The following is a 20,235-nucleotide window of genomic DNA, read 5'->3' on the forward strand; positions in this document are numbered from 1 at the left end:
ATGGAACCATGGAAGCGGAAGTGGATCATAGGGTGGGGGAGGGGGCGAAAATTCTGGGGGCCTTGAAGAATGTGTGGAAGTCGAGAACATTATCTCGGAAAGCAAAAACGGGTATGTTTGAAGGAATAGTGGTTCCAACAATGTTGTATGGTTGCGAGGCGTGGGCTATGGATAGAGTTGTGCGCAGGAGGATGGATGTGCTGGAAATGAGATGTTTGAGGACAATGTGTGGTGTGAGGTGGTTTGATCGAGTGAGTAACGTAAGGGTAAGAGAGATGTGTGGAAATAAAAAGAGCGTAGTTGAGAGAGCAGAAGAGGGTGTTTTGAAGTGGTTTGGGCACATGGAGAGAATGAGTGAGGAAAGATTGACCAAGAGGATATATGTGTCGGAGGTGGAGGGAACGAGGAGAAGAGGGAGACCAAATTGGAGGTGGAAAGATGGAGTGAAAAAGATTTTGTGTGATCGGGGCCTGAACATGCAGGAGGGTGAAAGGAGGGCAAGGAATAGAGTGAATTGGAGCGATGTGGTATACAGGGTTTGACGTGCTGTCAGTGGATTGAATCAAGGCATGTGAAGCGTCTGGGGTAAACCATGGAAAGCTGTGTAGGTATGTATATTTGCGTGTGTGGACGTGTGTATGTACATGTGTATGGGGGGGGGGGGGGGTTGGGCCATTTCTTTCGTCTGTTTCCTTGCGCTACCTCGCAAACGCGGGAGACAGCGACAAAGTATAAAAAAAAAAAAAAAAATATATATATATATATATATATTTCTTTCTTTCTTTCAAACTATTCGCCATTTCCCGCATTAGCGAGGTAGCGTTAAGAACAGAGGACTGGGCCTTTGAGGGAATACCCTCACCTGGCCCAATTCTCTGTTCCTTCTTTTGGAAAATTAAAAAAAAACCGAGAGGGGAGGATTTCCAGCCCCCCGCTCCCTCCCCTTTTAGTCGCCTTCTACGACACGCAGGGAATACGTGGGAAGTACTCTTAATCCCCTATCCCCAGGGATAATTATATATATATATATATATATATATATATATATATTTTTTTTTTTTTAAATTTTCCAAAAGAAGGAACAGAGGGGGCCAGGTGAGGATATTCCAAAAAAGGCCCAGTCTTCTGTTCTTAACGCTACCTCGCTAACGCGGGAAATGGCGAATAGTTTGAAAAAAAAAAAGTATATAATATCCCTGGGGATAGGGGAGAAGGAATACTTCCCACGTATTCCCTGCGTGTCGTAGAAGGCGACTAAAAGGGAAAGGAGCGGGTAGCTGGAAATCCTCCCCTCTCGTTTTTTTTTTTTTTTTAAATTTTCCAAAAGAATGAACAGAGAAGGGGGCTAGGTGCGGATATTCCCTCAAAGGCTCAGTCCTCTGTTCTTAATGCTACCTCGCTAATGTGGGAAATGGTGAACAGTATGAAAGAAAAAAGAAAAATAGATAAATAATATGAGTGGATGGGCCATTCTTTGTCTGTTTCCTGGCACTACCTCGCTGATGCAGGAAACAACGATTAAGTATAATAAATAAAATATGAGATATAAGATATATATATGTTTGCTTTGAAGAAAGTATGTGAGAAATAGAAAAATAGATGGATTTGCATGTAGCATTTATAGATCTGGAGAAGGTATATGATAAGGTTGATAGAGATGCTTTTTGGAAGCTTTTAAGAGTATATGATGTGGAAAGTAAGTTGCTAGAAGCAGTGAAAAGTTTTTACCAAGGATGTAGGGCATGTGTACAATTAGGAAGAGAGGAAAGTAATTGAATGAATGTCAGTTTGTGGTAGGGGTGCGAGATGTCTCCATGATCATTTAATTTGTTAACAGATGGGGTGGTTAGGGTGGTGAATGCAAGAGTTTTGGAGAGAGGAGCAAGAATGCAGTCTGTTGTGGATGAGAGGGCTTGGGAAGTGAGTCAGTTGTTGCTCGCTGATGATACAGCACTGGTGGCTGATTTGGGTGAGAAACTGCAGAACTTGGTGACTGAGTTTGGTAAACTGTGAAAGAAGAACGTTGAGAGTACATGTAGATAAGAGCAAGGTTCAGTAGTGTTGAGGGACAAGTTGATTGAGAGGTAAGATTGGAGAAAAACTGGAGGAAGTGTAGTGTTTTAGATGTCTGGGAGTGGATTTTGTAGCAAATGGAACCATGAAAGCAGAAGTGAGCCACAGGGTGGGGGAGGGGATGAAGGTTCTTTAAGCATTGAAGAATGTGTGGAAGGAGAGAACGTTATCTTTGAGAGCAAAAATGGGTATATTTGAAGGAATAGTGGTTCCAGCAATGCCATATGGTTGCAAGGCATGGGCTATAGATGCAGTTGTGCGGAGGAGGGTGAATGTGTTGGAAATGAAATGTTTGAAAACAATATGTGGTGTGAGATAGTTTGATTAAGTAATGAAAGGGTAAGTGAGATGTGTGATGATAAAAAGAGTGGTTGAGAGAGCAGAAGAGGGTGTGTTGAAATGGTTCGGACACATGGAGAGAATGAGTGAAGAAAGATTGACGAAAAGGAAATATGTGTCAGAGGTAGAGGGAAGGAGAAGTGAGAGACCAAATTGGAAGTGGAAGGATGGAGTGAAAAAGATTGTGAGCGATCAGGGCCTGAATATACAGGAAGGTGAAAACTGTGCAAGGAATAGAGTGAATTGGAATGATGTGGTATACCGGGGTCAATGTGCTGTTTGTGGATTGAACCAGGGCATGTGAAGCATCTGGGGTAAACCATGGAAAGGTCTGTGGGGCCTGGATGTGGAAAGGGAGCTGTGGTTTTGGTGCATTAGACATGACAGCTAGAGACTGAGTATGAATGAATGTGGCCTTTTTTGCCTTTTCCTGGCATTACCTTGCTGGAGGGGGGGATGTTATTTCATGTGTGGTGGGGTGGCAATGGGAATGGATGAAGGCAGCAAGTATGAGTATGGACATGTGTATATATGTACATGTCTGTGAATGTATATGTATGTATATGTTGAAATGTATATGTATTCATATGTGCATGTATGGGTGTTTATGTGTATACATGTGTGTGTGTGGGTTGGTTGGGCCATTCCTCATCTGTTTCCTTGCTCTGCTTCGCTGACGTCGGAGGCAGTGATTAAGTATAATAGATATGAATGAATAAATATGTGTATATACCCTGGCCTGAGCCAGGTATCTATTTTATTAACCAACTCCCTGGGGGTGGATGAACAGCTGGGTTGACTGTGGACTGGCTGCCGCAACCAGGATTTGAACCTTTGCACTCAACCCTGGCCTATGAATGCGTCACAGTCAGGTATGCTAACCACTACACCACTTCCCAGATGATGACTTTTCAATCTACACAGCCCAGTGGTGACTGCTGATTGGTTGATGGCTGATCCAAAAGAGCAATTGGTGTGGATACTTTAAGGTTATTTGCAAAGGTTGAGTGCAGACGAGTCTCCAACCCCAAAATTTTAAGAGCAGGCTGAATCTTGACTAAAATATTTCTAAGGAATATCTCACGCTTGTAGGCCACCACCTCAGAGAGAAAAAGTTTTGCAAACTCCAAAATTTACATTATTTACCTGTGAATTACAGATTGGGTTTCATGACTGGTTAGAAGGGCAGTGTTTTGTTCATGCTTAGTCACTACAGTGTGTATATATTTTGTCAGTGTTGGGGGAGGAGTAACATGTTTAAGTGCTAAACAAGGTTGATTTTTTCCATTTGGGGTTAATGACTGGAAATGAGATGGGTTGGGTGGGAATGGTTTAGGGTTAAGAAAGACAAATGAGAGGCATATGGGCATTATTTGTACGGTAGCAGTGCAAGTGACTAGGAGGTGTATAAGAAAAATTGGCAGTTGGTCAAAAGAAAGGTGGAGCTAGAGATGTGGGCAAAGGGAACTTATGGTGAATGAGTATCAGCAAACTTCAGATCAAGAAACAGTAGTGGAAGGAGGTTAATAGTGTGAGAAAAATGATAGAACCAATGGGAACATTGATGAAGTGGCAAAATGGGGAAGTGGTAGCTTGCAGAAATGAGGTGAAGAGGAGATGGAGTGAGTGTTTTGAAGGATTGGTGAATATGTTTGATTATAGAATAAAAGAAGTGGAATGTTTTGGACACAGAAGTTTGTAAAGTAAGAGAGTCATGGAAAGTTGTTTGGTGAAAAGAGAGGTCGTGGTTAAACCTTTGAGTAGGATGAAATGCAGCAAAGCAGCTGTAGTAGGTGATGTTGCAGTTGCTTTTCTTATGAAAGAGGGTGATTATGTTGTTGATTAGATAGGAATTTTGGTGTATGTATGGCTCATGATGATGTGCATAATGATTGTTGGAATGCATGTATAGTGCCATTGTATAAAGGTAAGAGGGAAAAATTGAATGTTCAAATTACAGAGGTTTGTTGCATGTACCTGGTAAACTGTATGGGGAGAATGGTGATTGAGAGAGGTGGCATGCGCAGTTTCAGATTGGGGAAGAACAGTGTGACTTTAGGATTGGTTGAGGGTATGTGGATCAGTTGTTTCTTTGAAGAATGTGTGCAAGAGATACTTAGAGAAACAAAAAGACTTGTATGTAATGTGTATGGGTATGGAGAAAGTGTGATAAGGTGGAATGTTTTGCAAGTATATGGTGTAGTAGGAAAGTTGCTCGAAGCAGTGAGGAGTTTTCATCAAGAGAGCAAGGCATTAGTGTGAGCAGGAAGAAAGGTGGATGAGTGGTTCCAGGTAAAGGTGTTCTGTGGCAAGGTTGTTGGGTGTCACCATGGCTTATTGATTTACTTATGGATGGGGTAGTAAGGAAGATTAGTGCAAGAGTTCTGGAGAGAGGAGCTGGCTTGGGAAGTGAATCAGTTGTTGTTTGCAGATGATATGGCACTGGTGACAGATTTGAGTGTGAAACTGCAGAGTCTGTGGAAATGCATGAAAGGAGAAAGTTGAGAGTGAATGTGAGTAAAAGCAAAGTTATTAGGTTTCATGAAGGAGAGAGACAAGCTAGTTGGAGTGTGAGTTTGAAAGGAGAGAACCATGCAAGGTCTTTCCTCCCAGGTGAGGACTCCCTGCCAGATGAGGACCTCCAATGCCAAGTAAGGGTCTCCATGCCAGTTAAGGACCTCCTTGCCAGGTGGGGACTTTTCAGGGAGGTCTTCAAGTGGTAGGAAGGTCCTCATCTTGCAGAAAGGTTCTCAGCTGGCAGGAGGAAGAGGAGTATTTTAGATACCTCATCCTTCATGGTAATGTGTTCCCTAATGCCTTCAGTTCTGTTTGAAGGTGAGAAAATATGTTTAGAAGTATGAAAAAACATTTTTTAATGAAATAAGGCTTGTAATTCTTAAGAAGTTTGTTTGCACTGGATGCTTGTAACTGTTGTGAGAATCATACCAGAAAGGATTAAATGAGTCCTCTGCTTTCTTCTAGCTGATTTCCTGTTTATGGCTCTGTGTATGCCACCTACAAATGAAGATGACCCATATTAAAGACCAAACTTGTGCTAAGAGTTAGGTTATTTCCTATTTTCCCATAAAGTTTATATTTCGACCCCTCATCCTTCATGCAATATTTCCTAATGCCCTCAGTTTTGTTCAAAGGTGAGGAAATATGTTTAGAAGTATGGAAAACCATTATTTGATGGATTCCTTACAGGAACAGGTATGAAGTACAACTCTAGCAGGTAGCAGGTGATGAGGGTAGTTGCTTCTTGCATTTAGTGCCAGTAATATCAAAAACCTTGGTTTGTGACTTTGTGGTTGCTGGGTGTTTATGAATGACCATAATCCATTCTTATAGACACTTAGGTCTTCAAAATCCTGGTGGATTCACCCTATTTAGAGTGTACTGGAATTTTATTTCCCATTTTACCAAGTGCTTCCTTTAATTCTCAGATGGATCTGCCATGGGATATGAAATGGTTTTTCATATATCAGAACTACCTTTTAATTTGCTTTGAGCTAACTTCATAATTTTGAATATAATTCTTCATTATCATCTGTTTCTTTGGGTGATATCCACTGTTGTACATAAACATTATCAACTTGCAGTGTTTGCTTTCTCAGCTCAATTTCATAAGGTTGATTGGCAGGGATTATGTAATACTTAAGAAAAATTACTTTACTACCATCCATAATATTTGCTAAGATGGAACGAAGAAGGGAATACTTGATGGAGGATAATGTGTCTAAAAGGAATGTGTAGTCGATAAATGTTATAAGCTTGACTAAAGGAACATGTGAATGAGATGGGACAGATACTGGGGAATTCCATTTATGAAGTTGGTTGACAGAGTGAGGGAATACATGTGTGAAGTTGTCATTATTGAGAAGTGTTTGGAAATGTGCTGTGGGAAGATCCTCTCTTTCTTTAATTGGTAAAAGGCATGTTAGATATAGATAATTAGATAGATGTATGAATTAATGAAGTGATTTATTCAACATTCTGTATATTTATTGTTATCAGCTTCAAGATCTGTCTATCAGCTGGCCAGATGACATGGAATCTGATAAACAAGAGCAGTGGATTGGTGGATTTAATGAGGTGAAAGGTGTTCTCAGTAGACTGCAGACATTATGGATTCTTATATATGCAGACCCAGTGCCACTCTTGGAACTTCTCAACCACTGCACAGGACTTAAGAAATTAATCATCACCAATCACCATGCATGCATGTTCTTGAATATCCCCAGAAGTTTTTCTGGTAAGTTTTTATCAAAAATGGGTTTGTGCTAAAAAAAGGAGTTAATCAAACAATATAATCTAATGAAACTATTCCCTATTCATGCTTATGATGCTATTCATTAAAAAAAGCTGCTACTCAAACAATATAGTTAAGCTAAGCCATTCCCTACCTATGCACAAAATGCCATTTTATATTTCTCCTTTTAAAGAAATGGCACCTTTAGCAACACCCCAGATCAACTGAAGAGAGGGCTGCTTAGATGGGATTTTGAAAAAAATATCCAGGATTTTTTTTTTTATGTTGTGTGTAGGAATTCACATACTTTGTCTCCATCACTGTTTGATTGTCCCACCATCCTTCTTGTCCTTGATCATCAAGCAGTTCACTCTTCTACTCTGGTTGGCTTTGTCCTGGGGTCATGAGTTTTCTTGGACATCAGGGGTTAGAAACTTCTTAACTCTCTAATCTTACTAGTGGGGTAAATTACCTATTTTTGATTACCTATTTGTTCTGTATGGGGAGGGGGGTTTCACACTCTGGGGTCTCATCTCTTAAACTTTCTCTAGTATAATACAACTTCTTAAATTTCTTTATCTTATCTGCATTAGATATGTCCTAAGTCATTTTATTCCATTCATCCACTACTCTTATAATGTGAAAGTTGATGGAGAGAGATGGGTGATTATTGGTGCATATGCACCTGGGCATGAGAAGAAAGATCATGAGAGGCAAGTGTTTTGGGAGCAGCTGAATGAGTGTGTTAGTGGTTTTGATGCACGAGACCGGGTTATAGTGATGGGTGATTTGAATGCAAAGGTGAGTAATGTGGCAGTTGAGGGAATAATTGGTATACATGGGGTGTTCAGTGTTGTAAATGGAAATGGTGAAGAGCTTGTAGATTTATGTGCTGAAAAAGGACTGATGATTGGGAATACCTGGTTTAAAAAGCGAGATATACATAAGTATACTTATGTAAGTAGGAGAGATGGCCAGAGAGCGTTATTGGATTACGTGTTAATTGACAGGCGCGCGAAAGAGAGACTTTTGGATGTTAATGTGCTGAGAGGTGCAACTGGAGGGATGTCTGATCATTATCTTGTGGAGGCTAAGGTGAAGATTTGTATGGGTTTTCAGAAAAGAAGAGTGAATGTTGGGGTGAAGAGGGTGGTGAGAATAAGTGAGCTTGGGAAGGAGACTTGTGTGAGGAAGTACCAGGAGAGACTGAGTACAGAATGGAAAAAGGTGAGAACAATGGAAGTAAGGGGAGTGGGGGAGGAATGGGAGGTATTTAGGGAATCAGTGATGGATTGCGCAAAAGATGCTTGTGGCATGAGAAGAGTGGGAGGTGGGTTGATTAGAAAGGGTAGTGAGTGGTGGGATGAAGAAGTAAGAGTATTAGTGAAAGAGAAGAGAGAGGCATTTGGACGATTTTTGCAGGGAAAAAATGCAATTGAGTGGGAGATGTATAAAAGAAAGAGACAGGAGGTCAAGAGAAAGGTGCAAGAGGTGAAAAAAAGGGCAAATGAGAGTTGGGGTGAGAGAGTATCATTAAATTTTAGGGAGAATAAAAAGATGTTCTGGAAGGAGGTAAATAAAGTGCGTAAGACAAGGGAGCAAATGGGAACTTCAGTGAAGGGCGCAAATGGGGAGGTGATAACAAGTAGTGGTGATGTGAGAAGGAGATGGAGTGAGTATTTTGAAGGTTTGTTGAATGTGTTTGATGATAGAGTGGCAGATATAGGGTGTTTTGGTCGAGGTGGTGTGCAAAGTGAGAGGGTTAGGGAAAATGATTTGGTAAACAGAGAAGAGGTAGTAAAAGCTTTGCGGAAGATGAAAGCCGGCAAGGCAGCAGGTTTGGATGGTATTGCAGTGGAATTTATTAAAAAAGGGGCTGACTGTATTGTTGACTGGTTGGTAAGGTTATTTTTTATGTATGTATGACTCATGGTGAGGTGCCTGAGGATTGGCGGAATGCGTGCATAGTGCCATTGTACAAAGGCAAAGAGGATAAGAGTGAGTGCTCAAATTACAGAGGTATAAGAGTGGATCTGGCAGTGGATGGAACCATGGAAGCGGAAGTGGATCATAGGGTGGGGGAGGGGGCGAAAATTCTGGGAGCCTTGAAGAATGTGTGGAAGTCGAGAACATTATCTCGGAAAGCAAAAATGGGTATGTTTGAAGGAATAGTGGTTCCAACAATGTTGTATGGTTGCGAGGCGTGGGCTATGGATAGAGTGGTGAGCAGGAGGATGGATGTGCTGGAAATGAGATGTTTGAGGACAATGTGTGGTGTGAGGTGGTTTGATCGAGTAAGTAACGTAAGGGTAAGAGAGATGTGTGGAAATAAAAAGAGCGTGGTTGAGAGAGCAGAAGAGGGTATTTTGAAATGGTTTGGGCACATGGAGAGAATGAGTGAGGAAAGATTGACCAAGAGGATATATGTGTCGGAGGTGGAGGGAACGAGGAGAAGAGGGAGACCAAATTGGAGGTGGAAAGATGGAGTGAAAAAGATTTTGTGTGATCGGGGCCTGAACATGCAGGAGGGTGAAAGGAGGGCAAGGAATAGAGTGAATTGGAGCGATGTGGTATACCGGGGTTGACGTGCTGTCAGTGGATTGAATCAAGGCTTGTGAAGCGTCTGGGGTAAACCATGGAAAGCTGTGTAGGTATGTATATTTGCGTGTGTGGACGTATGTATATACATGTGTATGGGGGTGGGTTGGGCCATTTCTTTCGTCTGTTTCCTTGCGCTACCTCGCAAACGCGGGAGACAGCGACAAAGCACAAAAAAAAAAAAAAGTTTGTTGAGTATTCCTGGTAAATTATATGGGAGGGTATTGATTGAGAGGGTGAAGGCATGTACAGAGCATCAGATTGGGGAAGAGCAGTGTGGTTTCAGAAGTGGTAGAGGATGTGTGGATTAGGTGTTTGCTTTGAAGAATGTATGTGAGAAATACTTAGAAAAGCAAATGGATTTGTATGTAGCATTTATGGATCTGGAGAAGGCATATGATAGAGTTGATAGAGATGCTCTGTGGAAGGTAGTAAGAATATATGGTGTGGGAGGCAAGTTGTTAGAAGCAGTGAAAAGTTTTTATCGAGGATGTAAGGCATGTGTACGTGTACAAAGAGAGGAAAGTGATTGGTTCTCAGTGAATGTAGGTTTGCGGCAGGGGTGTGTGATGTCTCCATGGTTGTTTAATTTGTTTATGGATGGGGTTGTTAGGGAGGTGAATGCAAGAGTTTTGGAAAGAGGGGCAAGTATGAAGTCTGTTGGGGATGAGAGAGCTTGGGAAGTGAGTCAGTTGTTGTTCGCTGATGATACAGCACTGGTGGCTGATTCATGTGAGAAACTGCAGAAGCTGGTGACTGAGTTTGGTAAAGTGTGTGAAAGAAGAAAGTTAAGAGTAAATGTGAATAAGAGCAAGGTTATTAGGTACAGTAGGGTTGCGGGTCAAGTCAATTTGGAGGTGAGTTTGAATGGAGAAAAACTGGAGGAAGTGAAGTGTTTTAGATATCTGGGAGTGGATCTGGCAGCGGATGGAACCATGGAAGCGGAAGTGGATCATAGGGTGGGGGAGGGAGCGAAAATTCTGGGAGCCTTGAAGAATGTGTGGAAGTCGAGAACATTATCTCGGAAAGCAAAAATGGGTATGTTTGAAGGAATAGTGGTTCCAACAATGTTGTATGGTTGCGAGGCGTGGGCTATGGATAGAGTTGTGTGCAGGAGGATGGATGTGCTGGAAATGAGATGTTTGAGGACAATGTGTGGTGTGAGGTGGTTTGATCGAGTAAGTAACGTAAGGGTAAGAGAGATGTGTGGAAATAAAAAGAGCGTGGTTGAGAGAGCAGAAGAGGGTGTTTTGAAATGGTTTGGGCACATGGAGAGAATGAGTGAGGAAAGATTGACCAAGAGGATATATGTGTCGGAGGTGGAGGGAACGAGAAGTGGGAGACCAAATTGGAGGTGGAAAGATGGAGTGAAAAAGATTTTGTGTGGTCGGGGCCTGAACATGCAGGAGGGTGAAAGGAGGGCAAGGAATAGAGTGAATTGGAGCGATGTGGTATACCGGGGTTGACGTGCTGTCAGTGGATTGAATTAAGGCATGTGAAGCGTCTGGGGTAAACCATGGAAAGCTGTGTAGGTATGTATATTTGCGTGTGTGGACGTATGTATATACATGTGTATGGGGGTGGGTTGGGCCATTTCTTTCGTCTGTTTCCTTGCGCTACCTCGCAAACGCGGGAGACAGCGACAAAGCAAAAAAAAAAAAAAAAAAACTTCAATCTGTTTTTAACTTACAGATTGCGATTAGGTCACTCTTCTCAGTTCCAAAGTGTGCAAATTTTAAGTCTGTAGCCTTTCTCTCTGATTTAATTCTCTCAATTGGGGTATTATCTTTGTTACTCACCTTTGTTGCCACTCACCCTTCGTTAACCACCAGATAGGTGTGACTCAACCTTGGTTTCCTTCTAAGCAATCAACTGTCTCCTCTCAGTGTTTGTGTCATCATTCCCAGGTTTTTAGTTGAGGCACACCTTGTTATTTTTCAGACAGAGATGAAGGACACCACTTTAGTTTTCAGACAGAGATGAAGGACACTACTTTAGTTATGGCTTGCTAGGTTCTTGTATCTTAACATGGATAAGTGTCCATGTCTAATGCATCAAGAACAATGTGTACTATGTAACTGACTTTACTGCACATTACTTTGTAGAGGATTGATAGTATTTATAGACATTTCAGAGATCATATACGTACTTGATATGCCTGCATGAGATGTGTACGTGTGGTTTACTGTATGATCAATTACTACATATTTAGCATTCCGGCTTTCTCTGTAATCATCACCTGTCAGTCTCCCCAGTGTTTATGTAAGTTGTGTATTTACATTTTTTCCTGTTTTACACACTTGTTGATTTTGTATGGTTATTTTTCTTTCCTATGGAGGATTTTCAATGTATGGGCCTCATACAGTTTTAGTACCGTACACAGAGGTGGGAACTAGAATGGTGTTGCCTGAGAGTGACATTATTGATTCTCATCATGAGGTTGTGCCACCTGCCGTCAAATGTCAGTCAATCAAGTCTCTGCCATTAGGGTTCTTATGCCACTGACCTTCACTTGTGTTTCAGCTCCCTGCCTCTTACTCCTAAGATCTCTCTTCCCTGCTCACTTCTGGAGGTCAGCGTTGAGCTGCCCCTATTTGCTGTACCTGACCATGGGTCATTTCCAAACATCACATACATAGGCATTTTTTTCACTACTGGGAGATGATGACTTCATCATCTCCCAACTAGTGATGCAAGCTTGTGTCATTGACCTTGGACCACGACTGTACCTTTGCCCACATTTCCAAATGCCCATCAAAAAGCATTCTGTATCAGTTGCTCGAAATGCCTTTGAAGGTATTATCTCTGCTTGACATCACTTCCATCCATAAAAGATTACACACAACATTGGAATGAAGGAAATGAAGCAATCACTCAGACAGAAACTCCCAAAACACTCTCACCAACCCCCTCACTTCCAACAAAAATACCCAACAAAAAATAGCATATAACACACAAACACACAACCCCACTCTTTGCAAACAAAATCTCCTTCTCCACAAATCCCCAACTAGAGACAGCATCTTACAGCTCAGTGCCAGTGACATCAAAAATAAATGCACAGAAATACTCAGCTAAATCCTCTGACACAGCATGCACATGTCCTTCCTCCAAGAAACCAGAATCACATTCATCTCCACCCTCCCTTGCTTTTACAACCACACAACCTTAAGACAAGACTGACAACATGAAGGACTCTTAACACTTATCCTCCACACCATACTATTCTCCATAACCATTGATAGTACAAAGCAGCTATCAGACATACCGTTCTCCATCACCATTGATAGTACTACACAGTTATCAGACAATTACAACATCCTAAATACAATCCATAAGTATGAACTACAGATTACTAACTACAACATAATCACCATCTACAATCATCATCCCACCACATGCCCTTTCAGATATACTCCCCAAAAGCAGAAACTTACCAAATACAATGCCCACCATCCTGCTTAGCTTAACATTCACATCTGAGATCCCCAAGGTGAACTACTCATAAACCAGCTGTATTCTTTCAATGTCTTCAACCTACACAGTCACCCAACCAGACTCTCATCCTACCACCTCCAGCAGCCAATCTTGCTAGACATCAGCTTTGACTTAAATTCACAGTACACAAGGACTACTTGGAGCTGCTGCATGAACTGTCCTTTGAACACTTACCTATCCTGATAACTTTCCACTTAGCCCACCCAACCTACACAGCACAAAAAGGACTTACACAAACTACAGGAAAGCAGACTGGTCAGTATTCACACAGTACACAGAAACAAAGCTTCAAAACTTCAGTATAGGTGATTTTCTATCTCAGAATCATGCATTCTCACACTCCATCAACATCAACAACCAAACCATGAAAAACCATGCACCACAAAGACATAGGCAGGAATCTAACCCAGCTTTCTCACCACAAGTCACAAGCAAGATGAAACAAAGAAACTTGCTCAGACAAAATCATTTACCAAAGTTAGTAAACACAGAATCAATCTAAACTCTAACCTTCGCCATCATTAAACTAATCATATTGAAAAGCAAACTGGTACTTCTTTCACAACACAATGAATCACAATGCTAACAGCAACTAACTCTGGAGCATATTAAAGATCCCCATCCACCACACCAACCCACTCCCCACTCCCCACTCATGATGCACTTCTTATCCATTCCACTGCATGCCTTCTCCCAAAGAAAACAAAAATACTCATGAGACACTACACAAAAAATAACCAACAGAATAACCACACCTATGAATGGGAAAGAAATGTAAAATCTCTGTAGACAGTAGTTAGAAGGCAGCCATTTACCAAAGAGATATATTACCAGTACTGTCCACCTGGGTATCGGGAGGGTTAGTGGCAGCTGAGTAGTGAGCCAGCACCTCAGTGGTTGTCAAGTTGCATTTCTGTGATGCAGGTGGCTGTCTTTTCTTTCTGCCCCACCCACACATGGACTATTGGCATTCTGTCAACAAACACACAATCTCCACTCATTATACATAATACTTGACAAAACACTTTTAACTCGCACAGCTCATTTGTGTAACTCTAGATTTTCCTGCAGTGAGCACTATGCGATAGCCATGCCTTTTGGCAAAATGGTAGGAGCAGTAGATAGAATTAGAAGGTAGGAACATTTAGGCAGGAACATTAGGTAGAGATATTAGATAGAAATATTAGGTCGGAGCATTGGGTAAAAGAAGTCAGTAGGAACATTAGGTAGGAGCCTCTGCAATTGTCCTCTGCCAGTGGCCTGTTCATGGTGAAGCACTAAAGGCTAAGAAGCTGCTCTGGATTTTACTAGTTATGAAGAATCTACTGCTGTGGCCACCCCCTTGAATGAGTTCCATTTTTAACAGGTGTTGAGAGATATAGATACAAGTCGAAATTCCTTCATCTGGCAACCTTGGGACCTGGTCATTAATGGACCACAGAAAATGCTGGAAAATAGAAATTGATCCCGAAGGGAACCCTCTGTATAAACATATTCTCGACTCCTAGTCTTGCCTGCTCATTCCACATACATGCTGTGTTATCAAAGGTAGAACAAAGCTTAATATAAGAAATAATACAACCATTAAATCTTTCAATAAGGTTTTTGTTACATCATTTTACATCAAAAGTATCCCCAGATGGAGACTCCTCAATATCTTGGGCAAGGGATTTTCGTGACATATGATACCAAAACAGGGCAGATTTGTTGGCATTATGCAGTTGTTCTGAGGCTAAGTTTTCCATTGCCACTAATTGTGCAAATTCATCCACAAACTCTGTTGCAGCTTTTTGGTGAGTAGTTAATGTAACAAACAATCGTAGGTTGGTAGTTGGCTTTGGTCGCCTCTTGTCACTAATGTTGCTTTATTGTTATTGCCAAGGCAGCCAGCCCTCGCTGCATCACTCCCAGCCAGGCAGCCAGTTTGTACACTCTCTCTTTCCGTGTATGTATTGCTGTTGGTTTTATGATAGAGAATTAGGGTTTCTATCGATTCTTTTGATACGACCTTACACTACAAGCTTCCATATCAGCACTCTGCTTTTCTCCATACACACCATGGGCTGAAAGTCCATGTCTCTGCTTAAATATGTGTAACCATATTTGCGAATATTTGGTCATAGTCTAGCTTTAGTTCTCTATGAAAAACTTTAGCCTGCTCAATAAGCATCTCCCCAGAAATGCTTATACAGTCATTATGTTGGAGCTTAAACCACTTTACAAGTGGAATGTCTAATTCTGTGCTCTTGGTACCTTTCAAAGTTTTTATTATATTTATTTGTTATTATACTTTGTCGCTGTCTCCCGCGTTTGCGAGGTAGCGCAAGGAAACAGACGAAAGAAATGGCCCAACCCCCCCCATACACATGTATATACATACGTCCACACACGCAAATATACATACCTACACAGCTTTCCATGGTTTACCCCAGACGCTTCACATGCCTTGATTCAATCCACTGACAGCACGTCAACCCCGGTATACCACATCGCTCCAATACACTCTATTTCTTGCCCTCCTTTCACCCTCCTGCATGTTCAGGCCCCGATCACACAAAATCTTTTTCACTCCATCTTTCCACCTCCAATTTGGTCTCCCTCTTCTCCTCGTTCCCTCCACCTCCGACACATATATCCTCTTGGTCAATCTTTCCTCACTCATTCTCTCCATGTGCCCAAACCACTTCAAAACACCCTCTTCTGCTCTCTCAACCACGCTCTTTTTATTTCCACACATCTCTCTTACCCTTACGTTACTCACTCGATCAAACCACTTCACACCACACATTGTCCTCAAACATCTCATTTCCAGCACATCCATCCTCCTGCGCACAACTCTATCCATAGTGCACGCCTCACAACCATACAACATTGTTGGAACCACTATTCCTTCAAACATACCCATTTTTGCTTTCCGAGATAATGTTCTCGACTTCCACACATTCTTCAAGGCCCCCAGAATTTTCGCCCCCTCCCCCACCCTATGATCCACTTCCGCTTCCATGGTTCCATCCGCTGCCAGATCCACTCCCAGATATCTAAAACACTTCACTTCCTCCAGTTTTTCTCCATTCAAACTCACCTCCCAATTGACTTGACCCTCAACCCTACTGTACCTAATAACCTTGCTCTTATTCACATTTACTCTTAACTTTCTTCTTCCACACACTTTACCAAACTCAGTCACCAGCTTCTGCAGTTTCTCACATGAATCAGCCACCAGCGCTGTATCATCAGCGAACAATAACTGACTCACTTCCCAAGCTCTCTCATCCCAACAGACTTCATACTTGCCCCTCTTTCCAAAACTCTTGCATTTACCTCCCTAACAACCCCATCCATAAACAAATTAAACAACCATGGAGACATCACACACCCCTGCTGCAAACCTACATTCACTGAGAACCAATCACTTTCCTCTCTTCCTACACGTACACATGCCTTACATCCTCGATAAAAACTTTTCACTGCTTCTAACAACTTTCCTCCCACACCATATATTCTTAATACCTTCCACAGAGCATCTCTATCAACTCTATCATATGCCTTCTCCAGATCCATAAATGCTACATACAAATCCATTTGCTTTTCTAAGTATTTCTCACATACATTCTTCAAAGCAAACACCTGATCCACACATCCTCTACCACTTCTGAAACCACACTGCTCTTCCCCAATCTGATGCTCTGTACATGCCTTCGCCCTCTCAATCAATACCCTCCCATATAATTTACCAGGAATACTCAACAAACTTATACCTCTGTAATTTGAGCACTCACTCTTATCCCCTTTGCCTTTGTACAATGGCACTATGCACGCATTCCGCCAATCCTCAGGCACCTCACCATGAGTCATACATACATTAAATAACCTTACCAACCAGTCAACAATACAGTCACCCCCTTTTTTAATAAATTCCACTGCAATACCATCCAAACCTGCTGCCTTGCCGGCTTTCATCTTCCGCAAAGCTTTCACTACCTCTTCTCTGTTTACCAAATCATTTTCCCTAACCCTCTCACTTTGCACCCCACCTCGACCAAAACACCCTATATCAAAGTTTTATATAACTTTAAACTTTTCTGGCTTTCATTTTCAGCAAAAAACTGAATATAAGAAATTAACAGGACTGTTAATTAGCTTGGTTGCAGTGTAAACAGATTTTGGTGCCTCAGCGCTGCTGACAGCACTTCCCTGGTGGTAGATTCATAAATGTGCCAGACCATGGGATATGCCAGACCACAGAGTGCTGGATTAGAGAGGTATAACCTGTAGAGAGAATCAACTGCTCACTTAGCTTAAACTCCAGCCTCCAACTGTAATGTAGTTTAAACCTTAAAGAAATCTCCCGCAAGAGGTGTTGACAGCACATCATCCTTTCATATAAAACACTTTGCCCCAGATATCTTAAATCACTCCTGGCTACACAACAAAATCCCCAACATCTGGAAACTTGCCTTCATAATACCAACCTTAAAACCTTCCAAACTACCCAACTTCTTCATACTGCTACATGTCTATTCTGTCTTCAGTATTCAAACTCTTTGAAGAACTAATCCTCAACCAAATCAAGCAAAATATTTTCTTCACTTGCACAATATGGTTTTAGACCCAACCACTCTGTCACCACACTGCACACAAACCTTACACAACATATCCTGAATGGCTTTAACCAACCACCATTCCTGTCCCACACAATACTGGTGGCAATAGACATCTGGCCAAGTATTTTAAACTGTTCCTTTCTCACATCCTTACACTAAAGACAATTGACACCACCCTTCACAACAATGACAAATAATTATGGTTGGCCAATGTCACTTCTAAAACAGTTAAGCTGTATAGTGAAGTTCCTTAGGTGGCAGTTCTTGATGCACTTGTCTTCAATATCTTTCCACATGACCTCCCAATACATTCAGGAAACCACAGTATCAAAGACTTCTCAATGCAGATGGCATCACAGTCACATCATGACAGCCTTATACCACAGTAGTTACAAGAAATATGCAATACTACATAACACAGTTGGAATAATGGCTCACCCAGAACAAAATGTCTGCATCTCCAAAGAAGTGTTTACTCACTTTTTTAATCTCAGACAAAAAACAAATCCAACCTCTATCCTTTAATCCCCTTGAATGGACAATTTTTCCTAATAAAGAATATTTATTTATTTTTCATTTTGCTTTGTCACTGTCTCCTGCGTTAGCGAGGTAGCGCAAGGAAACAGATGAAAGAATGGCCCAACCCACCCACATACACATGTATATACATACACGTCCACACACACAAATATACATACCTATACATCTCAACGTATACTTATATATATACACACACAGACATATACATATATACACATGTACATAATTCATACTGTCTGCCTTTATTCATTCCCATCGCCACCCCACCACACATGAAATAACAACACCCTCCCCCCTCATGTGTGCGAGGTGCTGCTAGGAAGACAACAAAGGCCCCATTCGTTCACACTCTGTCTCTAGCTGTCAAGTAATAATGCACCGAAACCACAGCTCCCTTTCCACATCCAGGCCCCACAGAACTTTCCATGGTTTACCCCAGACGCTTCACATGCCCTGGTTCAATCCATTGACAGCATGTCAACCCTGGTATACCACAGCGTTCCAATTCACTCAATTCCTTGCATGCCTTTCACCCTCCTGCATGTTCAGGCCCCGATCACTCAAAATCTTTTTCACTCCATCTTTCCACCTCCAATTTGGTCTCCCACTTCTCCTCGTTCCCTCCACCTCCGACACATATATCCTCTTGGTCAATCTTTCCTCACTCATTCTCTCCATGTGACCAAACCATTTCAAAACACCCTCTTCTGCTCTCTCAACCACACTCTTTTTATTACCACACATGTCTCTTACCCTATTATTACTTACTCGATCAAACCACCTCACACCACATATTGTCCTCAAACATCTCATTTCCAGCACGTCCACCCTCCTCTGCACAACTCTATCCATAGCCCACACCTCGCAACCATACAACATTGTTGGAACCACTATTCCTTCAAACATACCCATTTTTGCTTTCCGAGATAATGTTCTTGACTTCCACACATTCTTCAAGGTTCCCAGAATTTTCCTCCCCTCCCCCACCCTATGATCCACTTCCGCTTCCATGGTTCCATCCGCTGCCAAATCCACTCCCAGATATCTAAAAGACTTCACTTCCTCCAGTTTTTCCCCATTCAAACTTACCTCCCAATTGACTTGACCCTCAACCCTACTGTACCTAATAACCTTGCTCTTATTCACATTTACTCTCAAGTTTCTTCTTTCACACACTTTACCAAACTCAGTCACCAGCTTCTGCAGTTTCTCACATGAATCAGCCACCAGCGCTGTATCATCAGCGAACAACAACCAACTCACTTCCCAAGCTCTCTCATCCACAACAGAATGCATACTTGTCCCTCTTTCCAAAACCCTTGCATTCACCTCCCTAACAACCCCATCCATAAACAAATTAAACAACCATGGAGACATTACACACCCCTGCCGCAAACCTACATTCACTGAGAACCAATCACTTTCCTCTCTTCCTACACATACACATGCCTTACAATCTCAATAAAAACTTTTCACTGCTTCTAACAACTTGCCTCCCACACCATATATTCTTAGTACCTTCCACAGAGCATCTCTATCAACTCTGTCATATGCCTTCTCCAGATCCATAAATGCTACATACAAATCCATTTGCTTTTCTAAGTATTTCTCACATACATTCTTCAAAGCAAACACCTGATCCACACATCCTCTACCACTTCTGAAACCACACTGCTCTTCCCCAATCTGATGCTCTGTATATGCTTTCACCCTCTCAATCAATACTCTCCCATATAATTTCCCAGGAATACTCAACAAACTTATTTTTTTTTTTTTATTATACTTTGTCGCTGTCTCCCGCGTTTGCGAGGTAGCGCAAGGAAACAGACGAAAGAAATGGCCCAACCCCCCCCCCCATACACATGTATATACATACGTCCACACACGCAAATATACACACCTACACAGCTTTCCATGGTTTACCCCAGACGCTTCACATACCTTGATTCAATCCACTGACAGCACGTCAACCCCGGTATACCACATCGCTCCAATTCACTCTATTCCTTGCCCTCCTTTCACCCTCCTGCATGTTCAGGCCCCGATCACACAAAATCTTTTTCACTCCATCTTTCCACCTCCAATTTGGTCTCCCTCTTCTCCTCGTTCCCTCCACCTCCGACACATATATCCTCTTGGTCAATCTTTCCTCACTCATTCTCTCCATGTGCCCAAACCACTTCAAAACACCCTCTTCTGCTCTCTCAACCACGCTCTTTTTATTTCCACACATCTCTCTTACCCTTACGTTACTCACTCGATCAAACCACCTCACACCACACATTGTCCTCAAACATCTCATTTCCAGCACATCCATCCTCCTGCGCACAA

At 41.9% G+C, this 20,235-nt stretch overlaps 1 protein-coding gene across 5 annotated transcripts in view; it reads left to right on the top strand.

The window, feature by feature from the left end:
* Positions 1-20,235, top strand: part of LOC139758517 (F-box/LRR-repeat protein 18-like) — a 136,188-nt gene that overhangs the window by 38,615 nt on the left and 77,338 nt on the right. For 4 of the 5 annotated variants that reach the window (XM_071680033.1, XM_071680032.1, XM_071680031.1 and 1 more), the window contains exon 3: positions 6,430-6,667. In XM_071680033.1, coding sequence (XP_071536134.1) covers positions 6,430-6,667 — 238 coding nt within the window. Of the gene's footprint in view, positions 1-3,224; positions 3,285-6,429; positions 6,668-20,235 lie in introns of those variants that run through there. The other variant, XM_071680034.1, reaches the window with a different exon arrangement.

Source organism: Panulirus ornatus, chromosome 30 (genome assembly GCF_036320965.1).
Source record: "Panulirus ornatus isolate Po-2019 chromosome 30, ASM3632096v1, whole genome shotgun sequence".
Classification (NCBI taxonomy): Eukaryota; Metazoa; Arthropoda; class Malacostraca; order Decapoda; family Palinuridae; genus Panulirus; species Panulirus ornatus.